The sequence below is a fragment of the Capsella rubella genome, unplaced genomic scaffold (genome assembly GCF_000375325.1).
Source record: "Capsella rubella cultivar Monte Gargano unplaced genomic scaffold, Caprub1_0 scaffold_6, whole genome shotgun sequence".
NCBI classification, from domain to species: Eukaryota; Viridiplantae; Streptophyta; class Magnoliopsida; order Brassicales; family Brassicaceae; genus Capsella; species Capsella rubella.
The window spans coordinates 12,270,579-12,288,761 of NW_006238918.1; the positions used below are offsets into that span (position 1 = coordinate 12,270,579).

Genomic DNA, 18,183 nt, shown 5'->3' on the forward strand with positions numbered 1-18,183 from the left:
GTAGTTAATTTCTCCTTGATTTTAGATAGCAGAGACCATATTCTTCTCTGTATTCTTTAAAATATCCATATAATTATATAACAAAGTGCTGGTTTTAAAAGATTCTCAGGCAAAATAAAAGAAAATAATATATCTTATATAAATGCTAACGGGATTTTGCTTTCAATTATTATGCAGGACAGTTGTTATGTGGTGTTTGTGTCTAGCAGCATACGATTGCTAGTGTTTGAAGGTATTGTCTGTTTGGCAAAGTTAATATGGATTCTGTTTGAAAAATTACAGGCTTACTACTTTGTGCCTTTTAAAATCATGAAATCCATAAGTTCTGCATTTTTTAGAATATGAGAAAAGAAGCAGAAAAACACGTACCGAGAGTGAGATGATTCAAAATTAGTGTTGCATATGTAATTTAGTAATTCAGATTATGTAAGATGAAAAATGTTGTGTATTAGTTCTCGAGAGTAGTATAAATTAGTTCCGGATGTATTTGATATTTTCCTCTTTAAATTTCAGATTTGAAGAAGAAGGGTTACAATGAAGATATAGGCTATAGACATCGAATAAAAAGGTAAAAATCTTGGTTTCCTTTAATGTTTAAATATATTTTTTTGGGTGATTAAACATTTAGACACATTAAACACTTTGAAATAGAAGAAGTGTTTAGAAGCTTAATACATCTCTAGTAATATATTATTGAAGTCACAGAAAATAAGAATATGGAAACTTTATTAAGAAACTTGAACATAAAATAGGAGTGTAGCTAAACTACACTTATTCAAACAAAGGAATTGAAAATGAGTTTGAAAGTAAAAAACAGATTTAAATAACCAAGGAAGGCTTTATTTGAAGCATACAATAGTGACTGCTGGACCCCTACTTCTTCTCAATCTTGACCTTCACTCCAACCATAGCTCTTGGACCAGCATTGTCTGCTTTGTCAATAGTGGTTCCGATTGTTTCGCCCACATTTTTACCACGATCCGCTTTTGTTTCAATCACACCTTCAGTCTTTGATTCAACACTGCCCTTTTTCAGTTCTGCTTCATTTTTAAAATCAGGATTTACCTTTTCCAAGTCTATTGGTTCAATACACAACTTCTTAGAAGTAGATGCTTGGTCCACAGAACCATAAACACGCTTAGAAGAAGGAGTCATAGAATCTGGTGTTCCTTGAGTATTTTCCAACATGAGAATGCCCTGAGATTTTCATCCCTATATTAGTAAAAGAGAAGTACAAAAATGAAATGGGTCGGGTCAAAATTAAAATCTATCCCAAAATACCCGAAATTGATGTAATGGATACTTTCAAATTTTCAATTGGGTTAAAAAAATCGGATATGGATATAACTAACTATATTAAGTATTTACTTACGAACATGGTATATTAAGTTTTAAATGCAGGTTAGCGGTTTATGCGACGGAAAAATTGTCCACTATTTTAGAAAATCACATTAACGATATATGCATATATTATAGTAATCTATAATAATGGCAAATATAATAATAATAGTGGTGATTAACATATGCCCATTTTTAGGAAATTATGTTGAATATTACCATAACAAGATATCAATCTCCACAAAATATTCTAATCAGTAAACTATTCTGCAATCTTTGTGATTATATTCTAACTATGAAATCTTAATGGTTACGATTTAATTATCTATCTTAAAATATGCAAATATGAATTTTTAAAATATGTTAATTTCCCTTAAACAAAATTCTTTACACAAATATACAGAAATCTTCAACACATATGCATCTTCGTGGTGAAAAAAGTTTCCGGATCTAAATTGGGGTTATATTATGAAGTTTCTTTGGTTTTAGCATAATATAATTAGAAGAAATGGTTTAAAAGACTTAAACATCAGAGTATATTCAATCGTTAAGAAAGCAAGGGAGAAATCAAAGATTAATAAGAAACGTGGAAATTGTTGATTAAGTTTCTGCATTTATACTACATTGTCGAAGAAAAAGCATCTTAAAAAATTACAAATAGCCCCCAATATGCTACAAGAAATTATAAACGGGCCTAACATATATAGCCCCATGTAGTTTTTTTTTTTTTTTAACCAAAAGTCCCATGTAGTTTTAGATATAATTAAACGCCAACCAGAATTAAATTAGAAAAAAAGATGGCTGGCTACACCAACTATAGAGGAATGCATGGTCACACATGCCAAGTATCATATTGTATACTCAACTACACGAACTAGATGTATTGCATGGCTGCATGCATCAACTATACAACGTCATGTAGTCAACACCATAGACATAAAATTCTGTTACACCGGTCAACTGACTCTGGCGTTGACCGGTGTTGACTCCGGCGTTGACCGTTTCTGACCAAAAAAAAAATTCCAAACTTTTTTTTATATAATTTTATTTTTATTGTTATAAAAACTAAAAACTGTAATTAATTATGAATTTTTAATTTTTAATTATACAAAACTACAAACAATTTCAAGATATTATATTATTAAAAATATAATCTTAGGAAGAAAATGACAACGATAATTTTGTATTTAATTCAAGATATTAAAATCTAAATTAAAACTAGAAAAATTCAAGATAGTAGAATAATTCAAGATACTAAAATCTAAATTAAAACTAGAAAAATTATGTGAATTAGTAAGGGAATTACTTATTTTTATATTGTTAATAAAAATATTAACTTATTATTTGATTTATTTAAATAAAAAATAATCATAGCAATTTTCTTCCTAAGATTATATACTTTTCATTATACAAAACCCTAAAAAAATATTGATTTTGTTTTTATATATTCAATATCTAAACACTAGTTTTGTTTAAATCTTTAATGTATTCATTCTTATTATAATTAGTTAATTTTAAATTTAGAGCTAAACTAATAGTAAAATAACTCAAGATATTAGAATCTAAATTAAAACTGGAAAATCTTATGAATTAGTAAGGAATTGCTTATTTTTACATTGTCAATCAAAACCATTAACTTATTATGTGATTTACTTAAATACAAAAATTATTGTTACAATTTTTTCCTAAGATTATATTTTTTAAAGTATACAAAACCATAACAATTCATTATAAAATAATTACAGTTTTTAGTTTTTTCAACAATAAAAATAAAATTATATAAAAAAATTTGGAATTTTTTTTGGGTCAAAAACGGTCAACACCGGTCAACGCCAAAGTCAGTTGACCGGTGTACCAGAATTTTATGTATATGGTGTTGACTACATGACGTTGTATAGTTGATGCATGTGGCGATGCAATACATCTACTTCGTGTAGTTGAGTATACAATATGATACTTGGCATGTGTGACCATGCATTACTCTATAGTTGGTGTAGTCAGCCATCTTTTTTCCATTAAATTACTACATTTATTCTCATATTATAATATATTAAGCTAGAATTTTTAAAAAAAAATCATATGAAATCTCTATATTAGTAGAAAAGAATATAGCGCTAGGAACCCTTACAAACCCTTACAATTCTTTTAGAGGAACATCAAAAATATTGTAAATTTTTCAAACTCATATGTTTTTATGTGATATAGGTATATAAATTTTTTTTTCATATATTTTAGTTGATTACAACTATCAAAATCAATTATGAATTTGATTACACGGGTTTTTGCGGGTTGATTTGTCACAACATACATTGTGAGTATGTAATTTTCCAAATGTAATATTGTATCTATATTATTATTTTTTATACTACTAAAATGATCAAATTGAATTACATATCGTTTTAGGCTGTTAAATTTTATATTATTTTATATTAAATCAAAACTCATTATATTACCATTTTCACTTGCTTTTTTCCTTCTACTATTTTATCTAACCTCATTGCACAATCTTATTATAATTCATCGTAGTCGAATGCAAAAATATAAATTTAATATATTACAATCTATTATTAATGGCATATATTATAATATTCCACCGCGCTGTAGCGCGGATCCGTTTCTAGTAATTAGTATAAATAGAATGTATAACTAAACATTGGTTTTTATAATAAATTAACATTGAAGATAGAGTTGTTGTAGTGAATAGTTATATGAATATAACCTTGTCTGCAGATTCAATGGAAGTTTCTCTGAACATTTCTGTAGAATACTCCAATAACTCTTCTGGTAGTACACCATGCTTCAACAGAGCCTTAGAAACCCTGTAGATTTCTTTCCCATCCCATATATTTTCCCTCTCGATACACACCAGAAACAGAAAAGTTTTCCCAATAAGATTGTTTAGGGGATCTGGCAAATTGTTTGGATCCTCAATCTGAACATTAGAAAGAACAAAGATTGATTAGTAACACATTGACAATTGTACCACTTATCTATGACTTTAAGCGTATTATCTCTGGTAGTAATTAACCTCATCAAGAGAGCCGTCAAGAACAGATGGAGCAGACTGCCCTATTATCTCCGTGCAAATAGAGTCAAACAGTAACAATTTCATCTCCCCAGTGGTGTCCATGACATTAGCGTAAAGCATAAACATGTAGAAAAAATGTCTATAAAATTTTGTTCTACAATAAAATTTACCTAAAAATCTAGTATGATATGTTAATAATAGCAAACATAGAGACAAATATACCGTGCTACGATATTTGTAACAACACTCTTGCAGGTATCACACCAGAACCTTGGTTTGACGCCTTTGTTATTAACTCCATGTACACCAGAATGGATGTGGTTAACTTTCTTATTGCATGACCTACAACTTATGTAGTACCATGTCCAGTCTGTATCAATTCCATAGATTGTACATAGTAGTCTAGCCCTAATAAACCTGTGAATGAATGAAGTTATCAAATATATACGAACTATTGCAAAAAGAGTAAAAGTTAATATTATTTTACCTCTAGGGAATTCTTTATTTCCTCAATAGTACTCCTGGGGACATCTTGGTAATCCTCATTGTTTACCACAACCAACTCCATTCTTGACGCCTTTCTCGGGATACCAATACCAAACCATCCGTAGGTAGCCTAATTGTTGTTAAGTTAGTATGGTTAAATTTTTGCGGTTAAACATTGTAAATTGCAGAGTTATAAGGGGATGATAAATATAGTAGATAAGTTTAGAAAGTATACGATTCTCTGAATGAGTCAACTTCAGGGAAGGGAGAGTTGACAAACACTTGTGAAGTATCATAGGAATTTGTTACACTCCTTACACCTGAAGTATTCATTGGTTATGTAAACGTTATAGCATACAGAGTAGTCGATCTTGTGAGTAGTATTTAGCTTAAACATCAAGTTACCCTTGTAAGCTTTAATTTTCACAAATCTGAGGATGACAATGACATTGCTTCCATCAGAATTTTCGCAAGCTCTATGTACCTGCTCAGCCAAGGTTCCCCACAAAGTACACGCCATCCTTTCATCACTGTTATCATCAATAATAATGCAAACTTTAATGATAACAAAGTCGGAGCATAATAATATATTGTTAGAATATAAAGAGTATGTAAATCTAAAAATAATGCTCACTTTTCGTCTCTTATTTCGAAATCGATTTTGCAAGTTGGTTTGTTGTTAGCCTCGAGGTTCTCAAGTTCTCCAATAGTTATTATCTGGCCAATTACATCTGCATCATAAAAGAGGTACACTTGCGGGTTAAATAGATTTGTTATTACATCGTTTGTTGATGCTTAACTAAGAGACTATATAAATGCAGTGACATATAAAGAGAAACTTACCAACCAACATATGTGAATTGAGTTCTCCACTTTGTATCTTCTGAAACTTTGCCAACGACAGAAAGGAAGAATCAGATTTGGGGTCACAATGCATGACTACAGTCCCAGGGATGAAAGCCATCTTATAGAGATGGCTGGTTGGTCTGAATTGGCCGGTGGCATAGCTAAGACCGAAGTTTTCAATGAAAACCCAGTCATCAACATGCAGCCTGTTCACATAAAGGTTCACCAAATCCTTCCTCACGCTAGCGTGTATCTTCTTACCTTATAAATGCATTAAGTATTATTAAAATGACAGAGACGACAGTATAACATTGAAGCATGATTTTTTTTTAATTAGCAACTTCCTTACCAATTCATTGAGTACCATCTCTAATGTTTCCCCTGTGTTTTGGGTGTAGTGACGCCATGAATGTAGCATCTTAACCTGAACTCGCCATGCCGTTTTGTATGGCCTAACATCCTTGAGGAAAGCAAATGACGCTGCCATTTCAATGAGCCGTGGTATGTTTGATTGTGAGGGTGATGTGGTTTTCTATTCATAGCGTCATATATATAGTAGAGCATAGAGTATGTTTGGTTGTTAAGATCGTATTTGAAAGATGAATATAGGATTTTTATGAAAAGCGAAATCTGTGGAATATACGAATCAAAGTTGATTTGATTCTATTGTTTTGATATAATAAGTTTCTATAAGAAAATAAAATTAGTTCAATCCGATAGTAATCTAGCTATATTCTCGGTGATATTTAATTGTGTTTGACATTTTGTGGATTTAAAATTGATTCTCCTAAATCATAGCTACACGGTTTTGTAAATCATTGGTGAGCTTTCCATAAAGTGTGATTCCATAATAAATAGAGATTAATCGTGAATGTTTATTTGTAGTTTCATATATGAATGGGCAATTGGCTTTGATTTTCCTAATGTATCGGTCCCATAATTAATTATATATGTCATCACAAAGAGATGGGCCGATTTTGTTGAAACCAAAGATGATGGCTGTTGTTTTTTACAAACGTTTTCAGTTTAAATGAATTAATTGGCAGTGGCATTGGTTGTAAATCAGTGTGAAACCCAGGATTTATTTCAAAACCTTCTGCAAAAATGTTAATATAGATACTACTTTATACGATTAATTTAACCTATAAAGTTTTGATCTAAGAAAATTAATAATATGCTAACTAGGAGTTTATGTTTCTTAAATATTATAATGTATTTAATTTGGGAAGGTTTTTTATTAAGAAAATTAAAAGACCAAGAAGTTATTATAAATATCTTTATTTTTTTGAGATATCACTTATAAAAAATGCCCATTTGTTTTTCTTTATTCAATTCTGCCTTCCTTTAATTTTAATGAAAACTTTATCTTTATTTCCCAAATCCCAATTACTTAAATTAATTAAAAACATAATTTTTAAATTCTTTAATTTTTAGCTAATACATTTTAAATGATTTAATTTGGGTAACTTATTTGATTTGGGTAATTGATTTAATATTGTCCCAAATCCAATAAAACTGTCCCAAAGGGACAGGTGTAGTTATAATTTTCTACAACTAAAAATTAGTTTTTCCACTACAAGAAAGCATGCGAAGTTAGCGATGAATTTATTCCGTCGCAACAAACAAAAAGAAGTAATAAGTTTTAGTTATAATACCTTTTTTACTATAAGGAAAAGTTTATTACTCTCACTATAGTCATTTCCATGTTCAAAACTCATCAAATACCAATTTTGTTATTTCTTAGATCAATCTAAATCTTCTTGATCATTGATCCATTTTATACAGAGATATGTTGGAAGAATAAATTAAAAGCATTAAATTTTAAGTATTCACAGAGTTTAAAGATGCAGAAGACTGAAATACATCTTATGAATCCTTAACCCCTTAAAACCTAACATCCTAAACCTTAAAACCCGAAACCCTATAACCTTAAACCCTTTACCCTAAAGCCTTTACCCTAAAGCCTTATACATCGCAGTTCCCACGCAAATGCCTTCCAAATGTTATTGCGACAGATGTGAGAGGGACTTGCTACTAATCGTAGCCTTTCTATTGCAAAATGAGAAGATCTAGTTTTTTAAAATCCAACAAAAAGGAGTACTAAGTTTTAGTTAAATTACCTTTTTACTATAAGGAAATGTTCTTTACTCACAGTATTGTCTCAATAAAACAACCAACAATAATATTAAGAAACTCAAAAAAATTGAATTCAATTAAATTTTACAAGTATTTTGTTAAAATTTATTATCTCCATTTGCAACTGATTTGCAATGGCACTTGTAAAAACATCGCATATCTCTCACAAGTATTGCTAGGAATACAGTCCTGCAAATCCGTTTCAAATTTGTTGTAGATTTACGAGGAGGATTGGTTTCCCTCACAATTTTACGAGGGATTCGCTAGCAATGTTCTTGTAAACGAGTCGCAACTATCCTCGCAGAAAAAAAATGTTGGTGTCAAGCGACACCCACCACTGGTGTCGATCAACACCGACAGTCTGCAGACACTCCAGTTTTGTTTTCTCACTGGATCTCCACTCCTAATCACTCCCAAACCACGAGCGAGTCTCCAAGCGGTTTCACAGGGTTCATACAACATGAAAACAACCAATCAAGCAAAGAAATCAATCAAACAATCATCAAAACACTCAAAACACTGATCAAACTGCTTAGATAAGCCTTGGTCATGCACTCACCATTTAAATGAATAAAAAGGAACGAAAACAAGGGAGAACAAGGAAGGATCTGACTCTTCTAACACCAACAACCACGGATATTGCCTCCTCTAGTCTACTCAAGCAAGAACAAGCCTCCTAATCTCACTAGAACTCTCCAAAACTCACTCGAATCACCCTCACACTTCACAGTTCTTTTTCTCAACTTCTAAAAGCGGCTGTATGAGAACAAAGTCGACCATTTTCTCTTTTAGATCGCAACCTAGGGTCAAACCAACCCAACCCCAATCAATTTCGCAACTAAAATCAAACCGGTCTAACCAAAAAATGCTGGTGTTGATCGATACCGCCCATTTCCGAATACGGGTGTTACGGATTTATTTTGTTTAGGCTAGTTTCTTAATTATTTTTTCATTTGTTGTATTTGCAAATTTGCTATAAAAAGATATAGCAATTTTAAAATTCAAAAATAGTAGTGTCAAAAGTTATTGGAGTTATTATTGTAAAACGTAAAGAAATCTTAGTTATCAAAGAGATAATGCACAACTTTTAGAGAGTTTCAGAAAAAGAGAATCTTAATATAACTTATGTTACTTAGATATTATAATAGATTTAGTTTTTGAAGACTTTTCCTCTTAAAGCAAAAAAAATAAGTTTGTTATAAATACAATTTAGCATAATTAATATATATATGAATACGCCTATAAAGTTGTAGATTCTGAAAATTAATAATAAGCTAACTTACCAACAACATTTACTAAATTTAGAGAGTTGGTTTTAATAAAATTAAAACTGTTCAAATAAACATAAAAGCTAAGGAACTTGATTTTGGCCTATATATAGAAATGGGTTGAACTCTTCAAACTCCACAAAAATATTTTATTTTTGAAAACATCTTAGCTATACTTCTAAGACACTTCAAAGTTTAGTAAAATGAGTCAGGATTTGATGATAGAAAAAATACTAACCGAAAGCGATCTTTCCAATAATAATCGTTTGCGTTTGCCAAAAAAAAGATTGAGAGCATAACAAAAATCACGGGCGTTCCAATTCCTCGAAAAGGTATTCAAGTAGAAATTGTGGACGGTAACAAATCATATTGGGTTAACATGGGAGAAGATTATATTATTGGAAATGGGTGGGCCAGTCTTAAAGCTGCAAGGCAGCTTAAAAAGGGAAATATCATCAAACTACATTGGCAAAAAACCAAATTCATTTTTTTTATGTAAAAGAATATCTTACTAAGTAAAAATATTTATTTCTGTAATTCTTAATTTTATCTTGCATTTCTTCGTTATCTGCTTAATAAATCTATTTAGTAACTGTATTTTTATATAATATTTTTAATGGGTTTATGTGTTTCTTTTTATAAAAGGGACCATTTCAATTTGTTATATAACTAAAGAATATTTTAATAGATTTTTATTTTTTGGTCAAAGAAAACATAATAGATACTACAATATCTAGTCAAAAAAAAATTTGTACACAATAAGAAAATTAATTAATATGCGTTTCAACTCTGTCTCGAGCACTTATCATCAAAGGATATTTCTTTTTTTCCATGAACAACTCTAACTATCAAAGGATATGTTAATATGTAATATATACGATTAATTTAACCTATAAAGTTTTGAGTTGAGAAAATTAATAATATGGTAACAAGGAGTTTATGTTTTTTAAATATTATAATATATATAATTTGGGAAGGCTTTTTTTAAGAAAATTAAAAGACCAAGAAGTTATTAGAAATGTCTTTTTTCTTGAGATATCACTTTTAAAAAATGCCCATTTGTTTTTCTATATTCTATTGTGCCTTCCTTTAATTTTAATAAAACAAATTATCTTTATTTCCCAACTACTTAAATTAATTTTAAACCATATTTTTTAAATTCAATAATTTCTAGCTAATACATTTTAAATTGATTTAATTTTGGGTTGTTTATGGGTAACTTATTTGATTAGGGTAATTACTTTAATATTGTCCTAAATCCAATAAAATTGTCCCAAAGGAACGGGGTAGTTTCAATTTTCTACAGCTAAAACTTAGTTTTTGCACTACAAGAAAGCATGCGAAGTTAGCGATGAATTTATTCTGTCCCAACGAACAAAAAGAAGTAATAAGTTTTATTTAAAATTCATTTTTACTATAAGGAAATGTTTATTACTCTCACTATAGTCATTTTCATTTTCACAACTCTTCCAATTTTGTTATTTCTTAGATCAATCTAAGTTTTCTTGATCATTGATCTGTTTTATAAAGAGATATGTTGGAAGAATCCATTAAAAGCATTAAATTTTAAGAATTCATAGAGTTCAAAGATGTAGAAGACTGTTATACCCCAAAAACCTAATATCCTAAATCTTAAAACCTTAAACCCTTTACCCTAAACCCTTTACCCTAAACCATTTACCCTAAAACTTTATACATCACAGTTCCCACGCAAATGCCTTGCAAATGTTATTGCGACAGATGTGAGAGGATAGTTTGATTTGTTTTGGTTAGGCTAGTTTCTTAATTATTTTTTTATTTGTTGTATTTGCAAATTTTCTATAAAAAGATATAGCAATTTTAAAATTCCAAAATAGTAGTGTCAAAAGTTATTGGAGTTATTATTGTAATACGTAAAGAAATCTTACATATCAAATATATAAGGGGGAATTTCAAAAATACCCCTTTTCCAATACTATTTTTTAAAAATACCCTCTTTCTAATTTTTATCAAAAAGTCACTATAAAATTTGAAATTTATCAAAAACATATGTGTAAGCTTATATTTATCGACACAAATTATCTTTATATATGTGTAAATTTATATATATATTTTTTAAATACCTTTTAAAAACTTTTTAAAATCATTTAAAAACCTTATAAAAATTGTGTAAACCTTTTAAAAACCTTATAAAAATTTTATAAATACCGTTTAGAACCTCTTAAAACCTTATAAATATTTGGATTTAATCTCCCAGCAGTAATGATGATCTTGATGTACCTTATCAACCATATAAAAGTTTATAATTTTTCATATTTGAAAACGGATATTTTTGAAAATGGATAAAAAAGAGAGGTATTTTTAAAAATGGGTACATCAAATGGGGTATTTCTCAAAAATTCTCAAGGATTTAACTATGAAAATATTACAAAATAAAACGAAACCATTAAAGACATTTGTTTGCTCGATTGATAGGATCATAAAGAGTAAATTCGGGTTATAAAAACAGCAATTAAACCGATCCATCTATACTATTAAAGCTGAAGTACCCATCAGATTTACAATAAAATTTTCAATTGAAATAAAATACACGTAATCGGATATATCATTTTTGGATCATTAGGTATAGATAATGAATCGAATATTTCTCCAGCAGATTATATCATTTCCATATTTAGTTTTGATTTTTCTAAAATATCTCTAACTAATTTAATATAATATATTAAAAATAATTATTATTCTCCTCTTACATTCTTATGATCATGTTTATATTTTATTTATTTTATTACATTAAAAATATGAATAAATAAAACTAGAAATTTTTTTCCGCATATGTTGTCATTTGAATTATTTAAAACGGACATATAAATCTCAATCGATTAAAAAAAGAGGTATGTAAAACGTCCTACATCGGCTAGAAAAGTTTAGAAAATGGTTCATAATCATTATAAATAGTTGTTCAAAAAAAAATCATTATAAATAGGATCCTACCAAAAAAAAACATTATAAATAGGACTGATATATTCAACCTACGAATAAACCGGAAGTTTGATTTCTCAACTGTCCAAAATTTAAAATTTTTATTCGGTTAAACTCGGTTCTATATTTGAGCAAATTAAAACTTTCAAAAAAATTTAAATATTATAATATTAAATTTAAAAAAAAAAATCAAAGTACTATAAATATTGAAACTTTAGAGTATTAAGTTTTAAATATTTTAGGTGAAATATCAAATAATACACTACTAATTTTTTTTAAGATATTTGTTCTGAAAAAAAGTTTATTCAATTACACAATAACATACAAACAAATTATTCATGTCAAATTAAGAAACATATATGTAATGCTTTTGAACTCAAATAGGAAGGGCCACTTCACTGAGTATTTGTGATAATAGTCACGCATCTCATTGTTTCTGTGATGCAGGTAATGATAAATTGTGATCGTGGAATCAAGGCGAGGAAGAGGGCGATGATCTAGAGTCGCTGTTTGGGTTTTAATGTTTTGTTATTTTATTTATGGAACCACGGATGAGAAGAATGCTTAGGAATGCTAGTTTAATTTGGTTTATGGAGATTTGTTGGTTGATTTCTGGTTTAGTATTCTAATTGGATTTATTGAAGTTGGGTTAATTGAGTTCCGTTGTTTGATTGCATGTTTGGTTTAATTTGTCGGTTAAGATTATTTTATGGGGTTAATATTGATGAATTAAAAAGTTGGAAAACGGGATGGATCGTTTCAGTATTGAAGTCTTTAACTTTGGGAGTTGGACACTTTTTCCATGAGGCACCCATGCCGGCCCAGCCCGCGACCCATTTTTTTGATACATTAGTATTGGGCCTACAGCTTTTTTGAATTTTTTTACTAACAAATTTAGGCCCCAAAAACAAATTATATTGCAATTATAGGCCCCAAATTTTGTGAATGTTTAAGATTGTTTTTCACCTTTTTAATTTTATTTATTTGGTATTGCAAAAAACAGACCATAGTTTATGAATTTTTTAGATTTGGTCTTATAAAATTCAGTAAATTTGTTTTTTGTATTGGGCCTCATATTATGCTGGACCGGCCCTGCACCCGTGGCAGACCCGAAGTGACCATGATCGGATTAACAGGTTCCTCGTTTCGCAACTATCATTGAACAATACGTTGTATTCACGACCTTTAAATTACTTTATGAATCAAATCGGAGGTGTTTGATCATGTAGATATTAGCCCTGGGCACGAAGCGAATATTCGGAAAATCTGTAATATTTGTGATTCGCTTCGCTTCGACTGAATAGTTGATTTTGGTATTTGCTTCGATTCGTAAATTTTCGAGTATTCGGAAGTTCGAATATTCGAGTATTTTTCGTAATATTCGAGTATTTTTCGTAATATTGGCGAACTATTTGCTTTGCTTCGCTTCGCTTCGACCCATATAATTTTTTTTAAACTAAAAACATGTAATATATTTAGCAACATTTAGCAAAAAAAAACCATATAACTTTTTTTTATATTAATTTTTTTAATAAAGTTTTATTTGTTTAAGAGTAACATTTAGCAAAAAGCCCAACAAGCCAAAATATAGCAATAAGAATAATAAGCCTATTAGATATAAACCTAAATCTATAATACATGTATTATATATATTATATAATGATTTATATTTATACATATAAATATATATATATATATAATATACGAAACGTAGCGGATATTCGACACTAAAAAATTCAATATCTGTTATTTGCTTCGGTTTTTACGAATACTATATTTTCATATTTGTTTCGCTTCAACATCTTATAGATATTTGTATTTTTCGAATCGAATTGAAACGAATATCGAAACGAATCGAATCTAACGAATATTTTGCCCAGGGCTAGTAGATATTATACTTCAATATCGTCTTTATGGATATGTCATTTCAACACTATGCTGGGGTTGCAAAGTTGAGTTGGTTCCTAAGGTAATGAAAAAGCATAATTAGCTAATTCATTAATAAAACCACAAGTCTCTCTATAAATATGTTAAACGATTTACGATGCTTTACAATGAATTTTATTTAACAACGGATCAGTATTACTATTTCAGTCTATAAGACTCAGTTCATATTGATTTTTTTGAATGCTCCGCGTATTAGACCACATTTATTTATCACATATATATAACAAGCTTACATGACGAAACACAAAAGCATAAACAAACTACAAACTCTTTAATACCATTCAGATTCATTTGGACATTTTTGCAGCTACCTCTCTAACAAACTTAGCCGCGACCATTGCCGTCATGTCGTCCGCGGTATCCCGCTGCGGGTTGTATTCAACAACATCAGCCCCAACCAAATCTCCCTGAAGGTTGTGTAGAATGTTAAGGACGTCTCGGAAAGAAAGGCCTCCCGGTTCAAAGTGGGATACTCCGTGAGCAAATCCGGGATCAAGACAGTCAACATCGATCGAGATATACACACCCTTCACTCCTTCCCCTAGTTTCTGTACAAACCAAATTCAATGTATGACTTAATATGTACCAAATACACAAAAGAAAAGGGCTATATATTAAATATGTTTTTATAACAAAATAGTAAAATAACGGATTTGTTTTAAATTTAATTAAAAAAATTTAAATAAAAGAAAAAAATCAATTTTTGGCATGTGGCATCTGACTGAACAGAATTTATATACTTGGCATATGACTCAGCAAAAACTATTTATATGGCATATGACTCGACATAGTTGAGCAACACAATTTCGGTCAATGTTGTTTTCGACAAAAATCTGATAGTTTAAGTAGTTTATTTGATAAAATATTTAATTCGGGTAGAAATCACTATATCAAAGTTGCGGTAAAAAATTACACTTTCCAATTTGTACAGGTTGATAATGGCTCTTTTTACCCATATGGAGTGTATATAATTAGATCCTGAATCAAAGTTCTCAAATTAAAGTTGAACTGAGCCAAACTGAACTCTATTACTTATGTCTTAGTAATAGATAGATATGTACCAGATTCTCTAACATTTGGCGATCTTTTGAGAAGTTTCGCATCTCATATTGTTCTACTCCAAACCTTTTGCCTTGTTCCCTTCCTTCCTTGTTTATTGATCTGATCCCAACCTACAATAAAATTTGGGCTTTCTCCTTAATTAGGATTAACTTTTCTAGACATTACCATGTCTATAAGAAAAAAGATATTGGACCAACCTGTAAAAGCCTCCGGGCATAGCCACCTTCCATAATACGTGCAAAAGAAGATGCATGGGAGTAATAATTTCCTTCGAAACGGTCATATATATCTGGATGAGCATCAAGATGAAGTATGTCCACAGGTCCTCCAAGCTTCTCGGACACGGCTCTCACAACAGGATAAGATATAGAATGGTCTCCACCTATGACCAGCGGACGCAATGGTTCCTAAGACATTAAAAACAAAATCTTAGCTACTTCATTGGCCTTAACCAAGAAATGTGTCCAAAAAAAGACTTCTCCAAAGATTTGCACATCGGAAACTTATTGGTTAAGGTGGTTAGAATAAGACTAGATCTAATGGTTAAAGAGCTTACCTGTTCCATCACCAGCTTTACTGAATCACTTACTACATTCATCAGTCTTTCGTCATCTACACCCATTTCTCTAATCTCTTGTACCGGAATATCCCCAACATCACTTAGAATCCGTGGATCTTTTAGCTCCATCCCTACAATATTTAATCCCACAAGTTAAAATTGAGGACAAGCAAGTGAACCAAACATAACATGTGTAATAATGGTCGATCCATGACTCTATAAACTAAATCTTGAATAATAATAAGTATATAACTACCATCTAGATTGGTTAATTCATAAAAACTCATGCTACCTTCTTCAGTAGTGGAGTTTGTGCTACCACACCAAATAGCCTCTCTTACATGAGGAGGAGCCAAGGCTGGACCTTCAAGGTAAGAAGAGTTGTGACCAAGTGGTACTCCAAGAAGAGCTGTTGTAGCTTTTGCTCCTCCTATGAGTCGCACTAACTCTCCCTATACAATATATACATTAATACTTTATTTAATTATTCATATAACATCAAGAAAATAAAATGATATGAAGTGTATATTTTGACATATCCAAAAAAAAAAAAAAAAAACATTGTATACTTTGAGTTTTGCTCTTTCACGGATGAGAGTTAAAGAGGCATCAATGACACGATTCTGCCCTGTCTCGACCAAAGAAGTTGGTAAGGACCGCAAGGTCGTGAATTGTGCTGAAATGAGTCTCTGGACATATTGTTTTCCTCTCTGGCCAATCTTCCACATATTGAAATTGTAAAGTTGATGATTGCTTTGGTAATGGAACCAGTGATAATTGGAGTCATTCCAATTGTATGTCCTTATATACTAAAAAAATGAGAACATACATGTTAATTTATCACATGTTGAAATTTATTTTATGAGTTATATTATATATGTTAATATATACAAATATTTGCGATATTCAAACCTTATCTAACTATTATAATTTTTTATATAAATACAAAAAAATCTTGATTGCTATTTTTTGGCATACAAGCGATTTACTGTTTTCAAACAATGTTGGTGTGTTTTTGGCCAATTTTTAGATAAGAGTCTCGGATAGTGTATATAAATGTTGTGATTCGATATAAGCTTTCTTGAACAATGGCTTACGTACCGAACTTAATTAAGAAGAGGACGGACATATGATTGATCGAGTTAAGATTTTGCTATTTATCATTTTTGTAATGTAACGACTATGAAATAGTAATTTAGTGTATAACGCCATTGCTAAGATCTTTTCTCTAATTAACATTTTATTGTATGAAGATAATAACACAATTCTTTCTTGTTATAAAAATGAATGAGTTAGCTTGGCCCATTACACACAAACACAACAAACAAGTTGTAGTTGGTCCCAATTTTTTTTTTGTTTTTTTTTTGGGTTAAAGATTGGTCCCAAATAGTTTTTTTTATTTTTATTTTTAAGATTGGTCCCAAATATTTATGTGTAATTGATTTGGAAAATGACATAACGTAGCGGCCTTAATACGTGTCCATGGGTCGCTGGTGTGCATGGATCACAACAACAACATAAACGTGCGAGCTTTTCTACTCACTTTTCTTAATAACGTAACACTCTTTGCTTCTTATAGATAAGACTCACGAAAATGGATTTCTTAGGCTCATTTGGCTAAGGATGGACTGAGAAGGTTGGGTTTCAAGTACTGTCTACATAAGACAATACCATATTTGTTTTTTTGGGTTTGTGTATTCATAGCAGTTTGGACCAGTAAAACTATTTTCGTGTATTAGGTTAACAAGGTTGGTTAGGTTTCCGAGTTCGCAAGTAACTTAACCGATGAGCGAGTTACATAAGGGTTATCAAACAATGTAGTGAAAAGATTTCAAGATATTTGAAGACAGATTGAAAGAGTTTTCAAAAAATCCATTTAAACTGATATTCATTAAGATGGAGGAGGGACTAAAGATATATTTGTTGAAATATAATGTGAAATTTTTTGATTAAGTAAAAAAACATATGTACATATTAAGAGTTACAAATCAAAGCAAAACCATTGAAATAGTTAGTGGTGGATCTAGAAACACTTTCTATCGATCTGACTCGAAATATATATATGAACGATTTTTTGTCTTCAAATAAACTCATGGTTCAAATGAAAGTAGAATTATTGCTTTGTTAGAAAAGGAAAACTAGAATAGCTTTATGTTTTTCTTTTCTTATTTTCACAAAAAAAAAAAAAGATTGACTGTTTCTTCAAATCTATACTATTAATTGGGGATCATTTTTAGTCTTTGTTGCCAAACAAACCTGAAAAAAAAATATTAGAAAAATGTGATTGCAAACCTATTGCCAAACACATTTAAAGACAGCAAAAAATATAGTTAAATAAATAAAAAATAAAAACCACAATTATGAATTATCTATATTTATGGAAACCATATTAAGTTTGTTACCATAAAAAGTGGAAAATTAAATTCAAAATTAAACATATGTAAACATATTTAATATTAATTATATACTTTCCAAAAATTTTGAAAACACTAAATATATATTTAATGAAATGTAATAAAAAATCATCATATATTTAAGCATTTATGGAAAATTTA

At 29.9% G+C, this 18,183-nt stretch overlaps 3 protein-coding genes across 4 annotated transcripts; all 3 read right to left on the minus strand.

Annotated features, from left to right (window-relative positions):
* Positions 1–3,924: 3,924 nt before the first annotated feature.
* On the minus strand, positions 3,925–4,513 carry LOC111830128. The gene is made up of 2 exons (XM_023781475.1): positions 4,367–4,513; positions 3,925–4,270 (listed from the first exon to the last, which is right to left on the minus strand). Exons 1-2 carry the CDS (start codon positions 4,490–4,492, stop codon positions 4,043–4,045), a joined length of 354 nt encoding a protein of 117 aa, XP_023637243.1. The 5' UTR covers positions 4,493–4,513; the 3' UTR covers positions 3,925–4,042.
* A 184-nt stretch (positions 4,514–4,697) lies between these two features.
* LOC17882728 (replication protein A 70 kDa DNA-binding subunit A) lies at positions 4,698–6,215 on the minus strand. 2 transcript variants are annotated; one of them, XM_023781473.1, is made up of 7 exons: positions 6,048–6,215; positions 5,696–5,954; positions 5,487–5,583; positions 5,258–5,382; positions 5,088–5,172; positions 4,854–4,982; positions 4,698–4,783 (listed from the first exon to the last, which is right to left on the minus strand). In XM_023781473.1, the coding sequence occupies exons 1-6, from the start codon at positions 6,183–6,185 to the stop codon at positions 4,916–4,918; spliced, it is 771 nt and encodes a 256-aa protein (XP_023637241.1). In that variant the 5' UTR covers positions 6,186–6,215; the 3' UTR covers positions 4,698–4,783; positions 4,854–4,915. The 2 variants fall into 2 exon arrangements, with proteins under 2 accessions (XP_023637241.1, XP_023637242.1); XM_023781474.1 differs by having other exon boundaries at positions 5,696–5,959; positions 6,048–6,132.
* A 7,984-nt stretch (positions 6,216–14,199) lies between these two features.
* On the minus strand, positions 14,200–16,414 carry LOC17881431 (arginase 2, chloroplastic/mitochondrial). The gene is made up of 6 exons (XM_006288042.2): positions 16,198–16,414; positions 15,921–16,080; positions 15,626–15,759; positions 15,267–15,476; positions 15,069–15,179; positions 14,200–14,555 (listed from the first exon to the last, which is right to left on the minus strand). Exons 1-6 carry the CDS (start codon positions 16,354–16,356, stop codon positions 14,295–14,297), a joined length of 1,035 nt encoding a protein of 344 aa, XP_006288104.1. The 5' UTR covers positions 16,357–16,414; the 3' UTR covers positions 14,200–14,294.
* Positions 16,415–18,183: the final 1,769 nt, after the last annotated feature.